The following is a 17,074-nucleotide window of genomic DNA, read 5'->3' as shown; positions in this document are numbered from 1 at the left end:
ATTTTCTCATACATTTACTGTTAAGTAGGTTCTTAATTCCATTATTTATTACAGTAGCCAAGTGTAAAATAAGGTATTCTATGTAAAAACGAATAACACAAATAATCACAAGGTATTTTTAAAAACCTTGTTACTTGACAAATTGTAACTATGTATATATAAAAATGTGCATTTGTAATTTTTGGAATGCTAGTTTACAGAGGGTAAGACTCCTGTTTTTTAGGGATATTAACTATTCTTTCCATATCTCCAATCACAAATATATTTTGCAAATGATCAACAGAGATAACCGTTTCCTCCTTTTAGAATTACATTATAATCCTATCTCCCTGTAAACGATTTCCTGGTAGGCTGAATTTGGTCACATCTATTTCATTTCTCATCCTCAAATTTATTTCTAGTATAATGATTAATCAAGCTCACACTAGTCAGAGCTGTCATGCTCATACCATTCTGTAACAGTGAGAGCCACCAATTACTATCGAATTTTCATACATGAGTTAGTATTACCATTAATTAATATTTCTTTTACGTACCTTTTTGCTAAAATTTCTGACTTCTCTGAATTTTCGATAGACAGGATGTAAAGGTTAATAAACCAGGTCAGTGAGTATTGGTACATGGGCTCGATGTTAGCTAGATCAGCAATGGAGAAGAACAGGATGGTGGAATGGATGGCAATAGGCCGATAGCCCAAGCGGGTGCTATCAATCTTCTTCTCCGTCTCTTCGGCTACTTCCTGCTTTTGAGAAATCTCATTAGCCAAAGCCTTGGAGGAAGATAATATCTTAATAGCGGTTTCATCTTCTAATATATTGCCTTCCGAAGATGAAAGAACTTCTAAAATCTTGTCTTCTATTTCTTTTAACTGCCTGGAATAAAACACAATTTTCTCAGAAGAGAAAGAAATCATTTAAATGCGCTTCGCGCACACATTCTTGTCTGGGAAACAAAGAGCTTGTGACCTAAAGAATCACATCACTTTGTGACAAACACCCTTAACAGTGATGTTGTATAATTAATTTCTTATCTTGCAAAATGTCACAAAGACAGGCCTTTCTGCTCCATTTCTCTTTCTGACTATCATTTATGTGGTTAACTAGGGGGAGAGGTGTAAGCCAATCTGCTCTGCCATCAAGTATCTCAGCCCTGAGTGAACTGAAAATGTCACTCCATTTATTTTCTAAAATTTCTCATGACTTCTAGAGCTTCACCCTTTGTACCATTAGGAGCAGAAAGCTGGAGGCAGTGTGTTCGTTCAGACTGCACTCTGGTGAAAAGAGGTAACATCGGTTATGTTATGAATACTAAAACTTTTGTGGATATGCTAAAACTTTGCTAAAGTTTTGGATATGCTAAAACTTTGTTGGATAGTTGAAAATTCAATGCCTTGACTTGTGGTAGACCTTCCAGTTCTTCCAGTGCCTGAGAACTTGTATGTAAAAATACACTCTTATGCAGTTTTCCAAATTAACATAGACACACTGTAATGCCTTCTATTTTCCTCTAAAATCTCCCCATTCAATGCATCTACTAAATCTAACAAAATAGATTTTTAAAAGGTACCTTAATCCATTCTAGAGATTAAGCGCCTGTGAGTGGGGGATGGGGCAGCGGGGGAGGGGGTAGGAGAAGAGAGAATCTTAAGCAGGTTCTGCGCTCAGCATGGAGCCTGAGATCATGACCTGAGCTGAAATCAAGTGTCCAACACTTAACCAACTGAGCCACCTAGGCACCCCAACAATTCTGTGTTTTATGTTTGAAACCTTTTGTTTTCAGCTCCTTGTAGTATCAAGGCTTGCTTTTCTTCTTCAAGGTCTGGCCTCTCTCGTGCCACCACGATTCCCAACAGCTGATCTTGCATTCCCTCAGAAGTGATCATGAAGTTTAATAATGTTACCTATAAATGAAAGATTATACAAGAATTGCACCATTATTTCTATCGAAAAAGCCTCTGCATTTATAAGTTCTGACCTTAAGAGACTCTATTTACTAAAGTAGTATATGTGAAAAGTAGAAATTTGTAGAGATTATGATTAAAGATATAATAATATAATGTAATATTTCAAAGGGTTTTGTCGATCAATTTATTCCTATTTCCAACTGATCCAATTTCTGACAACTGTTTAATCCCCAAATCAATTAGAATCAGGTTGGAAGCTATCTTTCACACTGGCTAGACGAGCTAATCTACATGTTACAGATCCAGGTGGTGTCAAAAAGTAAAGGAAATCATATCAAGTGAGATAGGAGGAAAAAAAACACTGTTATTACTTGTCATGAGCATATAGGATATTTACAATGTGATAATCGTATTATATGCTATATAATGTATGATATATAATATTATAATATGGCCTATTATATAATCATATTACAATATGAACAGCCATTATTGTGAACTAGGGAAAGTATATTTTAATGGTGTCTATCAAGGTGAAATCTATCAACACCTTCTCTATCCCACTATGTAATGGCTCTTACAGGCTCTGTTTCCAACATCTTAAAATTCCTCCTCCCCTGGTTCTTTCCTGTAAGTGGGAAAGTAATCATGCTGAGGTCTCTCTTTCACATAGCAAATAAACAAATAATTCATTCTCTTTCTCCCACAATCCCTTCCAGCTACAGAATGATCTGTCTTTGTGCCTTCACAACTATACTTATGGAAAATGTTATTTATATATGCTTTCTGTCTCTACCTCACTCTATTCTTCACTGCTCTACAATCTATTCTCATCCTAGCCTCCATATACCCATCAATACACACAGTGATAAACTATAGAAACTCTGGTTTTGGTCATCAATGAACTCATAGGTCAATAAACACTTACTTGACCTTGGCTTAATTTGAGTCCCCCTATCCCCACCCTGGCCTTTTTAAACATCTATTTTGCAATCCGCCTGCTCTCTGCCCTTGTGTCTTGAGTTCAGGCCCATATTTATGTCTTGAGTATCACCTCCCATGCCTCCTTTCCACGTGCCTTCCATGTCTGCTATACTGAATGCTGGTGGAATCCCACGCACTCCAGCTGTGAAATGTCTGCATGTGCTTCAGCTCTGGCCACTGAATGGGAGACTCTATATTTCCCCACCTTTCCTAATAAGAGAATTTGAGAATATTCCCTCCACAAGAACAGAGTAATTCCCTTTCTGTAAGAAAATGTCCTACCTGTGATCAGAAAGTGTAAAACAGTTTCTTGCTATGCCCCTAGGAACGTGACCCCCTCCTCTGCCCAATCTTGGCACCTTCTCTGTGGTGGTTTCCTCTTGGTTAAATTCCCCCCCGCCTCACTTGACCTGTGGTGGGCTTTGGATACCACTAGGAATAAGTTACATGAGCATAATCATACACTTAGATGGGAGAATAAGAAATTCCTGAAATCGAGCAATTAAAAAAACCCATTAAATGTTATTTTGTAATTCTCTAGTGCTTTGTCATTTATTCATGGGAAAAAATAAAGCTTTCAAGAGATTTTTCCTCTTGACATTAGAAACCAAGTACACAAGTTGTATTTGCTTTAATCCCCAAACCATAGTCATAATATTGAGGGAAATGTATGTTTTACAAACTTTACCTCACTGTATTCAGACCCAAGGAGGTATTTATTCATATTCTATTAATGCTGGATCTTTCAAGATCAAGATTTTGTAAATCTAGGCATTTGCTCACAAATGACAATAAACATTGAAAGAAATAATAACAAAGAAACATTTCAAATTATACAACATATGCTTTCATAATTTCGTTTTCATTTAGATTCAAAAGGATTATAGCAGCATGATATCATCCCTTGGGTACCTAGAAAGCAAAGGTACATAAAAGACCCTAAAAATAGGATTTAGAAGAAGTATTTTAATTTGTAAATGAAAGCAAGTAACTGCCTCACTATGTTTTCTAATCCCTGTTTAATCAATCCCAGCAATTAAAAATAATGAAACAATATGACACCCTAGGGATCTTAAGGATTTTAATACTGAATCAGTTTCCTCCCCAGAGCAGTTTATGACTTCTACAACTAGTTACTCCTGAACTAAGAATTGTTAATTATTTCTGAAATTTTCATAGATCTTACTGAAAAGTAAAAATGGTTTTCCATGTCATCTATTAAAAAAAAAATAACACAGCTTTGGGATTTTAACATTTTCTCTTATGTTTCATTCTTTCTCACTTATATTTAAAAGTTAAATAATAATGCTAATCGTTAACACTCATATAACACTATGTGCTGGGCCTTATTCTAAGCCTTTACGTAGATTAATTTATTTAGTCTTTCATACACTCTATGAGATGGATATTTATTATTCCCGTTATCTAGACTAGGGAATAGAGGCACAAAGAGATTAAATAATTTGGTTAATGTCACAGAATTGGCAAATGATAAAGCTAGAATTTGAACCAAGGTAGTCTGGCTTCAGATTCCATGTTCAGATACTACCTCTCCTAATAGATAGATAATACACAATTTTTAGGTGTTTAGATAACAGTTATTTTAATTAGTTAAAAATAGTGCAAAAATTTCCATATTTGAACACTGTGTTTTTAAAACTAACCTCAAGGGTTACCCCATTTCCCTCAGTTTTCTTGGCTTCTCCAAATGTCCAGCCTAAAGTATGTCCCCAGTATGAGCTCCTGTATTTTCCTAATCATAAATATAGTCACCTAACATACACATTATTTACAATGTAAACCTCTTGAGAGCAGTGACCATGTTTATTCATCTTGGAGGGAATGAATTATGTCATCTTTCTGCTTCCTCTGCCTTTGTAGAGAGAGGCCTACATTAATTTAAATATTTCCAATAAAGGACAGTATTCGAACTCCCTAGCTAAATCCTGTCTCCCATATGTAACTTTCAAAATCTGAATCAACATTTCTTAATGTCCTCTCCTGCTAGCTTCTGTAAATGAAAGTTAACCCTCCCTCCCTCACTCATTTCACAAACATTGATCAAGTATCAAGATTTGGGAATAAAAAATGGAATGACCTCCAGGAATTCAGTCACAGATCAACATCTCAAGTAATTTTAGTCATTGACTAAAACTTTAAATTAACTTTGCTCTTGAAAGGAATTTCTAGTATTTTCAAAGAACCACTGATGAAAATCAGTTCTTTTAAGTAATTATATAAAGTCAGATAGCAGCAACCTTATTCTGAGAAAGAAGAATGGATTTTTGTTAATTTCAATGCCAAGAATTAGCATATTATCATTTATTACAAAGGAAGTGCATATATGTCATCTACTCTTAACAATGAAATTCTAAGAATAATAATTATAGAAATTAGATTCTCAAAGTCTTTTTTTTCACTGCATACTGAAGGCTCCTTTATTACTTACATGCACATACAAAATAAACATTTGGAAATTATTATAGCAATTTCGGGAAATGCCAAACAAAGACAAAATCTATTTTTCTTAGGAAGACCTTTTCTTCTTATGCCTTAGGAGGAAAATAGAGTTGTTAATTGTAAAATTCAATATAGAAATATTCACTTTAGATACTGGCCTTTACTGATGTTTCAGGAAGATAATGAGGGTTTCTTAGCTTGGTGGTAATATAAAAGCGGAAATCTGGTGCGTATTCAATGGTAGAGTCCCCAAGTCGGATACACGTACTGCCACCCTGCTTAAAAGTCTGTTTTAGTAGGAGAGGTTCCAGAATAGGATCTAGTTCTTCTCCAACATTTTCTAGCAACACTGGAGTAAGATCGGAAAAAGATGCCATGTTATTTTAAATATTGACTGTAAACGTTCAACCCTCCAAAATTCTTTCAGCTTCTAGATTTCTGTTATTCCTAGTTACTTATAAAATTATTTTTGTCTTTGGAGTATAAGGAAATGATGTCAAAAAAACTATCAGATGCCTGCAGGATGGGCTGAACTGGTGGGTCTCTCCAGTCCTTTTGCATCATCCTTCCATACTTCTTGGCTATAGTCCTACTCGGGGCTCCCCACCTGGTCTGCCATTTTCCGTCTGAGACACCAGATAATAAGCATCTCAAGTTGTAGTTATTTAAATGGTTATTATATTTTTAATTATGAAAGTAACTCATGATTGTAGAACATGTGGAAATGTTAAACGGAAATGTTAAATGGAAAGAATAAAAGTGTTAAATAAGGAGGCTGTTAGACTGAGTTGGCTGTAATGCTTTGGTGACCTAAGTAAGGAAACCAAAATCTACGCTTATAAAGGTCTCAAGGTTACAAAGTCAAATCAACATCGAAATCCTAAGGATAACCCAATACAAATAGCCAATGAGGTTTTAAGCTATTGCCAATCAAATAATTTCCTTTCTTTGCTCCCTACTTGCCCTCTTTCCCCAGCTCTGGTCAGTGGAGCACCCTAACCACTTACAGTTTGGCAATGCCAAATTCCAACTAATTTTTGCTCAAATAAACTCTTACAATGTTTAGTATGGCTCAGCTTATCTTTTAAGCGTTTTACATAATTGACTCATACTCATATATAGGTTGATAGAAAAATGACACAAAACTATGTTTAATAATTATTTGTTGAATAAATTTTCTTCTTCAATATTTTTATTAATCTTTTTCTATGCACAATTGAGACTAAACAATATATCTAATTGTGCATCCTAATTATTTTGCTCGACATCATACCATAAATATTCCAGTTAAAACTAATAAACATGCTTTTAATTACTGCATAATAGTCTCATATTAATTTTATCTCATTTTTAAGTCAATTCTCTGTTATTAGATATTTGGATTGTTTTCCATTCATAATATAAATAGCACTGTGTAAAAATATTTGTGCTTAAGAATATTTTCCTGTGACAGCATTCTAGAAGGGAAATCCCTGGATGAAAGATCAGTGACATTGTTGAGGCTCATGATACATTTGCCAAATTGGTCCTACATTTTGGTGTTTGGGGTGTTAATGCAGCCAACCTTGACTAACGGTGTTTCACACAAGTCCTTTGACGGCCTGGATGTGCAGTTTTAATGGGAAAGGGGGAGCTTAGGGCATCGGGATGACAAGTATTTGAACTTCTATTGCCGTTAAAGTACAGACATACTCTGCTCCTTCCCAGAGATTATGCCTGGCTTAATGAATTCCTAAAATTGTCTTGTCAGTTTCCTTCACTGCTAAGATCTTAATTAACCAAAGCAGGCACGTCAGATGATTTTAAAATTCATTTTCATTTTCTCCTTGAATAAAATGATTATTTTTCATAGTTAAATAATATGAGTGCATTATAATGGATTAAATACATTAATTATTTAGATTGCTTCCATTTTTCTATTGTTAATAATGCTACAGTGAACATCTTTTTGAATAAACCCTTGTGTTCATCTCTGATTACTTAATCAAGCTGGAGTCTTAGAAGTGTAATTAATTTAAAGGCTTTTTATATTGCCAAATTACTTTTCTGAATGGCTGTAGAAATTTCAGAGTTGCAGTGAGCACTCTTTTTTTTTCTTTTTAAACCTGTTTTTATATAATATTGTACATATAAATGCCAAGCACCATGTTGACATTTTATTTTCTCATCCTCAAATGCTTTAAAAAGAGCATGGACTATTGTTATCCCAGTTTTACATATGGGGGAACTGGGGCAAGGCAACAGGGCTAAAATTTTCAGTTAAGTCAGCTAGTAAACGACAAAGGAGATACTTGCACTGAGCAGGGTGGCTCCTTCTACAGCTCCCTTAACCACCGTGTGAGATGGCCGGCAGTAAATACTGTATTCAGGACTTTTACAACTTGCAAGGTAAAAAATAGTTAAAATTTATGTTCAAGGCTTAATGTTTTAGATGCTCTTTGTCTAATTACATGTTTTCCCTCTGTACATTGTCTATTAGTATACTGGCCCATTCTCCTATTGTGTATGTTATTTACACTTCGGTACAGTTCCGAGATAAAAAAAAACCCACAATGATAATGACATGAAAAAGAAGGACTTCATATCCCATGTAAAGGGAGCCTGAGGTAATCAGTCCAGGGTTGGGAAGACAGTGTGTCTGAACTGTCAGAGATCCAAGTTGCAGCCATCTTGCTCCTTCACTCTTCTTATTACATGGCTTTGATCTTTTTGGCCAAAATGGCCTTTCAAGTGGCATCCATATTCCAACCACCAGAAAGAAAGAAAAAATAGAAAAGGAGAAAACATCCTTTAAGATTTCCTGAGAATCACAAATGACACTTCCACTGATACCTTGATGGCCAGACCATAGGCACATGATCATATACAATCACAATGGAAGTTAGGAAATTTGTTTCTTAACTATGAATGCAATGCTGTCCATAGAAACACAGGGGGCACCAATAGGTATCAGGGAACAAATATCATTCATTGTCATAAAGTGCTAGTTTCTAAAGCTTTATTTGTATCTTTTAACATTATTGTAACAAATAGCTCCCCCCCTTGCCCATTTCCTGCTTGTTTTCAAATTTGTTTACACTTCTTTTTACATTTTTTCCTACTTGTAGAAATTTTCAAACCTTGGTCAGGATTACCTGGGTGGCTCTGTTGGTGGAGCACCAGACTGGCTCAGGTCATGATCTCAGGGTCGTGAGATCGAGCCCCGCATCAGGCTTTGTGCCCAACACCAAGTAGGCTTGGGATTTGGGATTCTTTCCCTTTTCCTCTGCCTCCCTGCCACTCCGTCCACTCATGCTATGTCTCTAAAATAAATAATAAAATCTTTAAAAATTTTTTTTCAAGCTTTGTTCAAAAGTAAAAAGAACGGTACACTGAACTTGATATACAAATCATTCAGCTTTGACCCTTGTAAATTTAGCCAATCTTCTTTCACTTCTTCCTCATCTCATCCTGGTTTATTTACAAACAAATCCTAGATATCATAAAACTTCAGCTTCAAATATTTGACTAAGTATCTCTGAAATGTAAAGACTCTTTTTAAAAAATTGCCACAGCTTGGGGCACCTGGGTGGTTCAGTTGGTTAAGCATCCAACTCTTGATTTCCACTCAGGTCATGATCTCCGGGTAGTGAGTTTGAGCCCCACACGGGGCTCCCTGCTCAGCAGGGAGTCTGCTTTAGATTCTCTCTCCCTCTCCCTCTGCCCCAACCCTTCCCTGCCCTCTTTCTCTCAGTCTCTAAAATAAATTTTTAAAAAAATTGCCACAGTTTAAAAAATTATCAATGATTCAAAATTTAATCAAATATCTGGCAGGGAATATGTTTCCACATTGTCTTAAAATATTTTAATTTAAAAAACTTTTTAATTTATTTCTTATAGTAGGTGCCACACCGAACATGTGGAGCTCGAACTCACAACCCTGAGATTAAGAGTCACATGCTCTACCAACTGAGCCAGCCTGGTGCCCCATCTTTAAATATTTTTATTACAGTTTGATTACTTAAATATAAATAAATGCAATAAATTCCATAAATTATATTTGCTTGATGGTCTCTTAAGTTTAATGCTTCTTGGCTTAGCTTATAAATTTTTAGAGTCAAATCTATTAATCTTTTTCTTTATCAATTGTGTATTTTTTTAGAAAGTTCTTTCTCAAAGGCAAATCAGTTATTCCCCTATGCTCTTTTAACATTTATGTCTTCTATTTTTTCTTTCATATTTAATTCTTTAATTTATCTAGAACATATTTTGGTGTGAGGTGAGACTCTGACTTAATACATTTTTCTACAAAACCACTGTCAACACCATTTGCTGAACGACGTGTTATCTTTCCATTGGTTCATAATGTACTTTATAATGCATTGAAGGCTTTATATATTAGTTTATTCCAGAACTTACTCCATTTAATTGCAAACTCACTCTTCTGAATTTTTATTGGCTCTTTTATTTCTTTCTTCTAGGTTAACTTTAGCATTATTTCTAAAACATGTATTTCTGAAAGAGCTGACATGTTTACAGCATTTAGTTTTCTTACCAGACCAAAAGAGAGGTCCTACTCAAATCTTCGTGCTTTTCTGTGAAGTTTTGTCTTTTTTTTTTTTTTTAACTATGCATTGCTAGTCACACTAATTTTTGGTTTTTTGTTTTGTTTTGTTTCCTACTCACTGGTTGACTAGAATCAGTACACACACAACTTTTTCTTGGTTATTACTTTTAAATATTCTTTTTGGAATATCTCTACTCCATTAAATTCCTTTATCCTAATAGATTTTTAGCTAATTTTCTTTGATATCTACAAATAAAATATTATTTCCTCTTTCCAAATGTTATTGCACTCTCATTTTTTCTTATTTTATTGCAATGAAAAGAACTTTCCTAATGATGTTAAGCAACAGTGATACTAAATATTGATTTTTCATTTTTATTTTTATATGATCAGATTTTTAAAATCTATTAATTTGCTAGAATAAGATATGAACTGGAAATTCTGTTTATGAAATTTTTAAACATTTTAATGTTGCTTAATTGCCTGAACTTTTATTAACAGCAATTTTTTGAATAAAATCTCATCTTTATTTTTCCCTAAAAATATATTCTACAATTTCAGCCCCTACACTATTTATTTCCTATTTTGAAATGGAATTACGAGTGCCTATACTAATATGTATGAATCTTTTTCAAAGCTAAAATACATATAAAACTTAAATATTATAAACTTGATTCTTTACCCCAAAAGTGAAAACTAACAGAATCAAGTCTTATGTCTGTTAAGTTTTCTATAGCATCCTGATTTCAAAGAACTCTGTTCTCAGAATTGAATATTTACTATATTTTAGCCTCAGTGAAAAATCAAAAGTATTCTAAACTTAAAAAACAGGAAAAAGAACACAAATCTATAGGTACATGAATTACCACAGAATGTTATCCTTAATTTAACTATTTTAGTTTGACTCCTTTAACTTTTAATTAGATCAAAATATGTTTCAGGTTAAAATACAGGAGCAAAAATTAATGAGACAGGCTTTTTTTTTTTCATATTTCTATCATCAAAGTTAACAATATACTGGTTTATGTAAAAACCCTTCCTCATTTCCAAATGTCAGCTCATCACAGTATTTGCAAACCTAGTGGGAAACCAAGATTGGAGACCAAACACATGCTGCTAATATCTTTTGACTAAGGCAGAGCATCTCACTAAAAACAGTTATCCTTACTAAGAGACATATGAAAGAAACCCAAGTATTCCTTTCATATATAATTTTCACTTAGGACAGCAACTGATATCAGGTTTTTTAAAAATTATGAATTATCTACATTATTCTATGTTAGACTTCAAATTAATAAAAAAAATCTTCTGTGTATTATGTTCAACAGTGTAGCATATTGCATCCAGAGGAGATTCAATCATTTTGAACCACCTACTGGGCACCGTCAAAGAGCTTGGAGGTGAGAAGCAGTTACGTACATAATAATAAGGGCAATAGTAGAAATTTGTAAAAACTTCATTATTGGCATTTCATTGGAGAGGTTGAGATGTCACAGGAAGAGAGGTGTTTGAGCTGTATCTTAAAGGATGAACTTAAACGAATTCACCAAGTGGATGGAAGAGCACAGAAAGCCAAGAGATATGAAGCGATGCTAGGTCATACAGACTCCCTGTTCCCGTGCACCCCATACTCCCTTGTTCTAACCCTCATCACACTAATCTTGGTCTCCTTCTTTAAACCAAGAAACTCCAAAACAGCAGAGACCAACTCTGTCTTGTTCTTGCTATGTTTTCAGTGGCATGTGGTAGTTGCAAAACAAATATTTGTTAGGTGAATGAATGAGCAAGCAAATGAGCAAATGAAGGAAAAGTTAAACCAGAAGCAGTTTTGCATGTTAGATGCAAGGGGGAAAAGAAAGCACAGTGCGAGGAGATAAAGGGAAGGCAGGCTCAGGTATGACAGATATTGTTCTTAAGGCAAAGATTTTTTTCATAGAGTTAATGAAAAGTTATTCAGAGATATTCTATACAAGTTGATGTCTTTTTAAAATTTTGTCTTATTTTTCCAGCTTTATTGAGGTATAAACAAATTGATCTATCAGCAATATTTATACAATTAATAACCTATGCACAACTTATTAACTGATGTAGCTAATATAGATGTATCTGTATTTTCTAGAACATTGGCTTTCAAACTTTCCTTTGCAAGCAGTAGGATACTTTTTTTTTCCAAAGAAGATATTATCTTAAAACTTAACATAAATAGAGGAAAGGGAGGCCTGCTCTGGCTGAAGCAGAGGCAGGTGGAGGAAGGAGAAGAAAACCCCTGTCTTCTCTACCCAGGCTGCCAACAAGGGATGACGCATCAAAAGCTGCTGTTCTGGAATAGGCCAATACCCAAAATAACTTTTAAATGGAAGTCTTCAACTGCTTATGTTTTAAAACTGTAACAGTAACCAATTCTTTTACTTGAAGTTCCGATGTAAAAACAGTTATAAAATCTGCCATCTGTTACTCTTTCTATAATAGATTTAAAATTTTCACTTTTCTCTGATGACTAATGTTAGAAGGTATTGTAAATAATTATTATCCATTTTTAAAATAGTTCATCCCCAAAAGTAGGTTAAAACAACTGCGAGTGGCCCAGTAGGCACTGGACAAAGGCAGAAGACTTGGGACTAGTTTCAGCACTTCCCTTAACTGGGGGTACAATCTTGGTTAAGCCATGTAACTAACATCCTCTAGCACCTCACTTAATTTGTTAATAAGATGAAGTGATTGGAATTACTACTGGATTTCATATTTTTATGGGCACAACTCCAAGTAAGAAATACATTTTAAATTTTGATTAAGCACATATTTACATATGCATATAAAACTTCAAAAATTTCATGAACTAATGTTTACCTTTACTCCATGCCATGCAGCCTAATATATTCTACTCTTCTCTACTGTGTTTCATTGAAAAATGCTGGTCATGACCCATTAAAAGTTGATTTTCTCTCCCACAGTTTGGAAACCACTAGACTCATTGTCTCTATGGCCCTTTCTTCTCTAAAATGATGGAACCTAACATCAAGATCCATGACTGAGATTGTAGGATCTCAGAATGTCAAGCATGTGGTAGATATTAAATGATTTGATTTTTTTACCTTATCAAGGAAATTTGACCAAGTGAAATCAAGTAATTTTAATTGAAGTATTTAAGGTGCCAATTCTTTCAAGAAATCTTCCCTATTTCTCTGAATTCTCATAAACATCTATGTCTTTTTTATTATGCTAATATAATTAAAGATAATACTAGTATAATTAAAAGAATATGCATACACCGCCTAGTAAATCTCCAACTAAGGAACAACATACATCAAATTTCTCAGACACTACCGTAAGTACCCAAATCACAGTAACTCTTTTCTTCCTCACACTATATGGTCAAAGTACAGATGGGGAAACTGAGTCTCAGAAAGATCACTGAACTAAACAGTGACTAACAGAGACAACTACTCTAATTCCAGAGCTAGTGCACCTACCCATAACAGCATAGTGGTTCTAACAAGGGTTAGTGACATAAGTCCACTTTCTGTGTTTATTACAGTTAGTTATACTGTTATACTATGCATATTGTCTATACACACTATACATATTGTCTGATGCTATTAAACAAGCAAGATAATCATGTTTTCCCTTTTTCGTGACACCTCTATCACTATACTCTAACAACAGTTGGTTGAATGAAATACCATTTGCATGTGTGTCTGTGTGTCCATATACAGAAACACAGATTTTGTAGGTAGACTTGGTTTTTTCATTTCATATGTACCCTAACAAAACCTAAAATTTATAATATTTTAAAGATTAGCTCACTATTAATACGCAAAAATAAAATGTCCATAAGCCTACCCGATACATTTATTGTAATTCTTCCAAACAGTATTAGCTCTAATAGCAACTGAAATTTGCTAAACTTGTTGTAGGGATAAATATGTTGTAGTTTCCTAACGTTAACATTTATTTATTTGGTCAAGTAAATAGTCCAAATTTGATAGATAATATAGATTTAAAATGTGACAGCCCTGATTTATTAAATCGTAAATATTTCATTTTGACAAATGTGACATGTGCATGGTGCTTTACTAAAAAATCCTTGTCATGTTTCTAATCTCTCCATTGTGGCAGATAATAGTTAGCCATGTGAAATGTGTATTCACTTTTCTGCCACTTTGGTAGGACAACCGAAGGAAGAATAAATACATAATTGGACTAATGTTGTGTTAAAATACTTCTGGCATGTCAAGTGGCCCTTTTAATTGCAGAAGCGGAGTTATAACAAGCACTGAAGAATGGCAAAGCACAGACAAAAATGAAAACAGTTACATTAGAGGATGCATCACAAATGAATCTTGGGACAAAGAAAACAACCTAACCCGCGAGAACAATAGTCTCTCAAGTTCCTGATTAATTATCAATAAGTAATGAAAGACATAACAAAGTCATTATTTATTGAAGACGAGTCTGACACAAATATCTTTTTAAAAAAGAAAAAACCTACATCCTTTCGGGTATTCGTGCCTTCTCCAAGCATTTCTGTAACGTACACTTACTATTCACTTACTTACCAGGGGTACCAAACTGGATGCAATTTTCCAGAGTCCTGACATAGTCAGGATCGTTTAATTTAATCAGATGAAGACTATTGGTTTTTTCCATGTTCTTGATCCATTTATTAGCCTGACCTTGAGGATCTATCATCAGAGGCCACCTTCTTGCATTCCTAGAAGGAGGGAAGAGAGACAATGCTGGCCAAGTCATGATTTGTCTCTAGGCTACTTAATCACGCACACATCACGTTCTTATAGCTTATGCTTTACAGTAATATTTTACTTTTTAACTTGTTTTGAGAAACTGTGATCTTATAGCAAAGACATTTATATTGAGCAGACTATTAAAATGACAACTCTAAAAAATCATCTGGCAAACACAAGTTTTTTTCACTCCTTTTGGAAAATTACAATTCTTTAAAGGTTAAATTACATTTTTGAAAAAAAAATTTGCTGCTCTTTCTAGTTAATTCAGTTAATTAACCATCAAGAATACTGCAAATTGGGAAAACTCCAGTTCTTCACTAGGTCCTGCCCTTCATTAATTACTCCTGTGACCAGTCACTGCCATTTCTTGGCTTCAATCTGCTAGCATTTGTACGAGAGGGAAAGAAAAGGATTGAAACATCATCTCTCTCTCTTTGAAATCTAGACCATTAAAGATAAAATGGTTAAAAAAAAAAAAGGTAAAAGGCCTTATCTTAATCCTCTAACCTTCTTGGATCCTAAAGTGTTAACACAACTGTTGATCCAGGATTCATTTCAAACAATTGCATATTTAATGTCCTGTTTGTAGTTCATTACATATCTGTGAGCTTCCTGTGGACAGAAATATATTCTCTGAAAGTCAGTTTTTGCACTCTGGGTGAGCTCATACTTCCTGCTGTATTCTCACCTCCCTCTTTTATGATAAGAAAAAGAACAGTAAACTATGAGGCAGCCAGTTTATCTTCTAGGATATTATGGGGTCATACAGAGTTAACCAAGATCTGCCATTGCCAAATGGTATCTGACCACCTAGCTCTCTGCCTTTTGTGAAATCGAATCAGCGTTAAGATTATTGTTCTTTTTCTTGGAAGTTTCAGTAAACACCTGCCATAAGTTTGGCCACGTTCCTATAGATACTATCATACTCTTCAAAAGTGAGCACAGCAAATGCACACAGATTGTTAGAAGAGCAAAAGGAGAAAATAAAAGGTGACTGGGGCAAAAAAAAAAACCCAAAACAGTGTGGTGCTGAAACAGGGTAATTTATTTGATTTCATCTCATTATAATATGAACTTAGAGTTTTATTGGGGAATCTGTCCCGAATGGAAGTCACCATGCTTTTTAGCATTTAAGTTAGAACCTGGCATAAAATGCGCAGCTTATATCATAAAAAAGATAGTCTAGTCCCCCAGTATTCAGGTTATACAATGTAACAGTCAGCTTGAAACTGAAGGACTCCCCCCTTCTTTCTGTTGCTTCCACAATTTTTAACCACGACACTCATGTTCACGCTGTTCCTTTGTCCAAAATGCACTTCTTCCTCATCCTTTCATGTTCAAGTCCTACTCATGTTTCAAGGTCAGCTCAAATGGTATGCAACACACAAAATACCACAGACTGTCTTAACAAAATGTATTTTCCCACAGTTCTAGAGGCTGGAAATCCAAGATCAAGGTGCTGGCAGATTTGTTTTCTCTAGAGGCCTTTTTTCTTGGCTTGCAGACAACACAGCTCTCTTGCTGTATCATCATGTAGGCCTTTCCTCTGTGCATGCATTCTTGGTATCTCTGATTATAAGGACACCAGTCCTATTGAATTAGGGCTCCACCCTTATGACCTCGCTTATCCTTAGTTACCTCCTTGAAGGTCCTGTCTCCAGATAGTCTCATTGAGGGTAATATAGTCGACATACGAATGGGGGGGGGTGGACAATTCAGTCCATACCATAATGTTAATTATATTTAGTAAGAAAGGAGACCAAAAGAGTAGTGTAATATCTTAAATGTAATAAACTAATAAAAAGAGAACCATATCCATAAGAAACTAAAGGGAGTGTGAAGGAAAATCAGAAAGAAATAAAACTTATAAATATGTAAGTTTCATTCTGCCACATTTTAGAAGTATTTTTAAGTTGGGAGGATTATGTGTGTTAGCATTTATGCTTCCCTAAAGAAACTGAATGACTCACTCTTCCTTCTGTTGCTTCCACAATTTTTAACCACAATACCCATGTTGACGTTGTTTCTTTGTCCAAAATGCACTTCTCATCCTTTTATGTTCAAGTCCCACTAATGTTTCAGGGTCAGCTCGAATGTTACGCAATACGGAAAGCCCATCTTGGTCTCTTTTCTCTCTGAACCTCTTTAGCAGTGCATCCATATTACATTTATGGTACTCTGATACAAAGATCACATTCTATTATGGTAATTTTACAATTTGTTAATGACATCACTCATCTAAATAGGATATTCTTTGAGGGAAAGGTCCACAGTGATTCTTCTTTATCCTTTTTCCCTAGATCAAATAAAGTGTGATAACTTCCTGGAAGGTAAACAACAAAAAGCATCTGGCAAACATCATACAAATTAAAGGATTCTAAAAATGCGCATTTTCTAAGCGGTCATCCCTGCATGGGGAATACCAGTCCAAAGAAC

At 34.7% G+C, this 17,074-nt stretch overlaps 1 protein-coding gene across 1 annotated transcript in view; it reads right to left on the bottom strand.

The window, feature by feature from the left end:
- The window catches only part of DNAH7 (dynein axonemal heavy chain 7), a 250,895-nt gene that overhangs the window by 58,302 nt on the left and 175,519 nt on the right, over nucleotides 1-17,074 (bottom strand). Inside the window, exons 47-50 of the mRNA XM_040636571.1 lie at nucleotides 14,450-14,604; nucleotides 5,506-5,696; nucleotides 1,767-1,900; nucleotides 537-872 (exon numbers count right to left, since the gene is read on the bottom strand). Coding sequence (XP_040492505.1) covers nucleotides 537-872; nucleotides 1,767-1,900; nucleotides 5,506-5,696; nucleotides 14,450-14,604 — 816 coding nt within the window. The remainder of the gene's footprint in view (nucleotides 1-536; nucleotides 873-1,766; nucleotides 1,901-5,505; nucleotides 5,697-14,449; nucleotides 14,605-17,074) is intronic.

Source organism: Ursus maritimus, unplaced genomic scaffold (assembly GCF_017311325.1).
Source record: "Ursus maritimus isolate PB19 unplaced genomic scaffold, ASM1731132v1 scaffold_1, whole genome shotgun sequence".
Classification (NCBI taxonomy): domain Eukaryota; kingdom Metazoa; phylum Chordata; class Mammalia; order Carnivora; family Ursidae; genus Ursus; species Ursus maritimus.
This window is presented reverse-complemented; position numbering and strand designations above follow the sequence as displayed.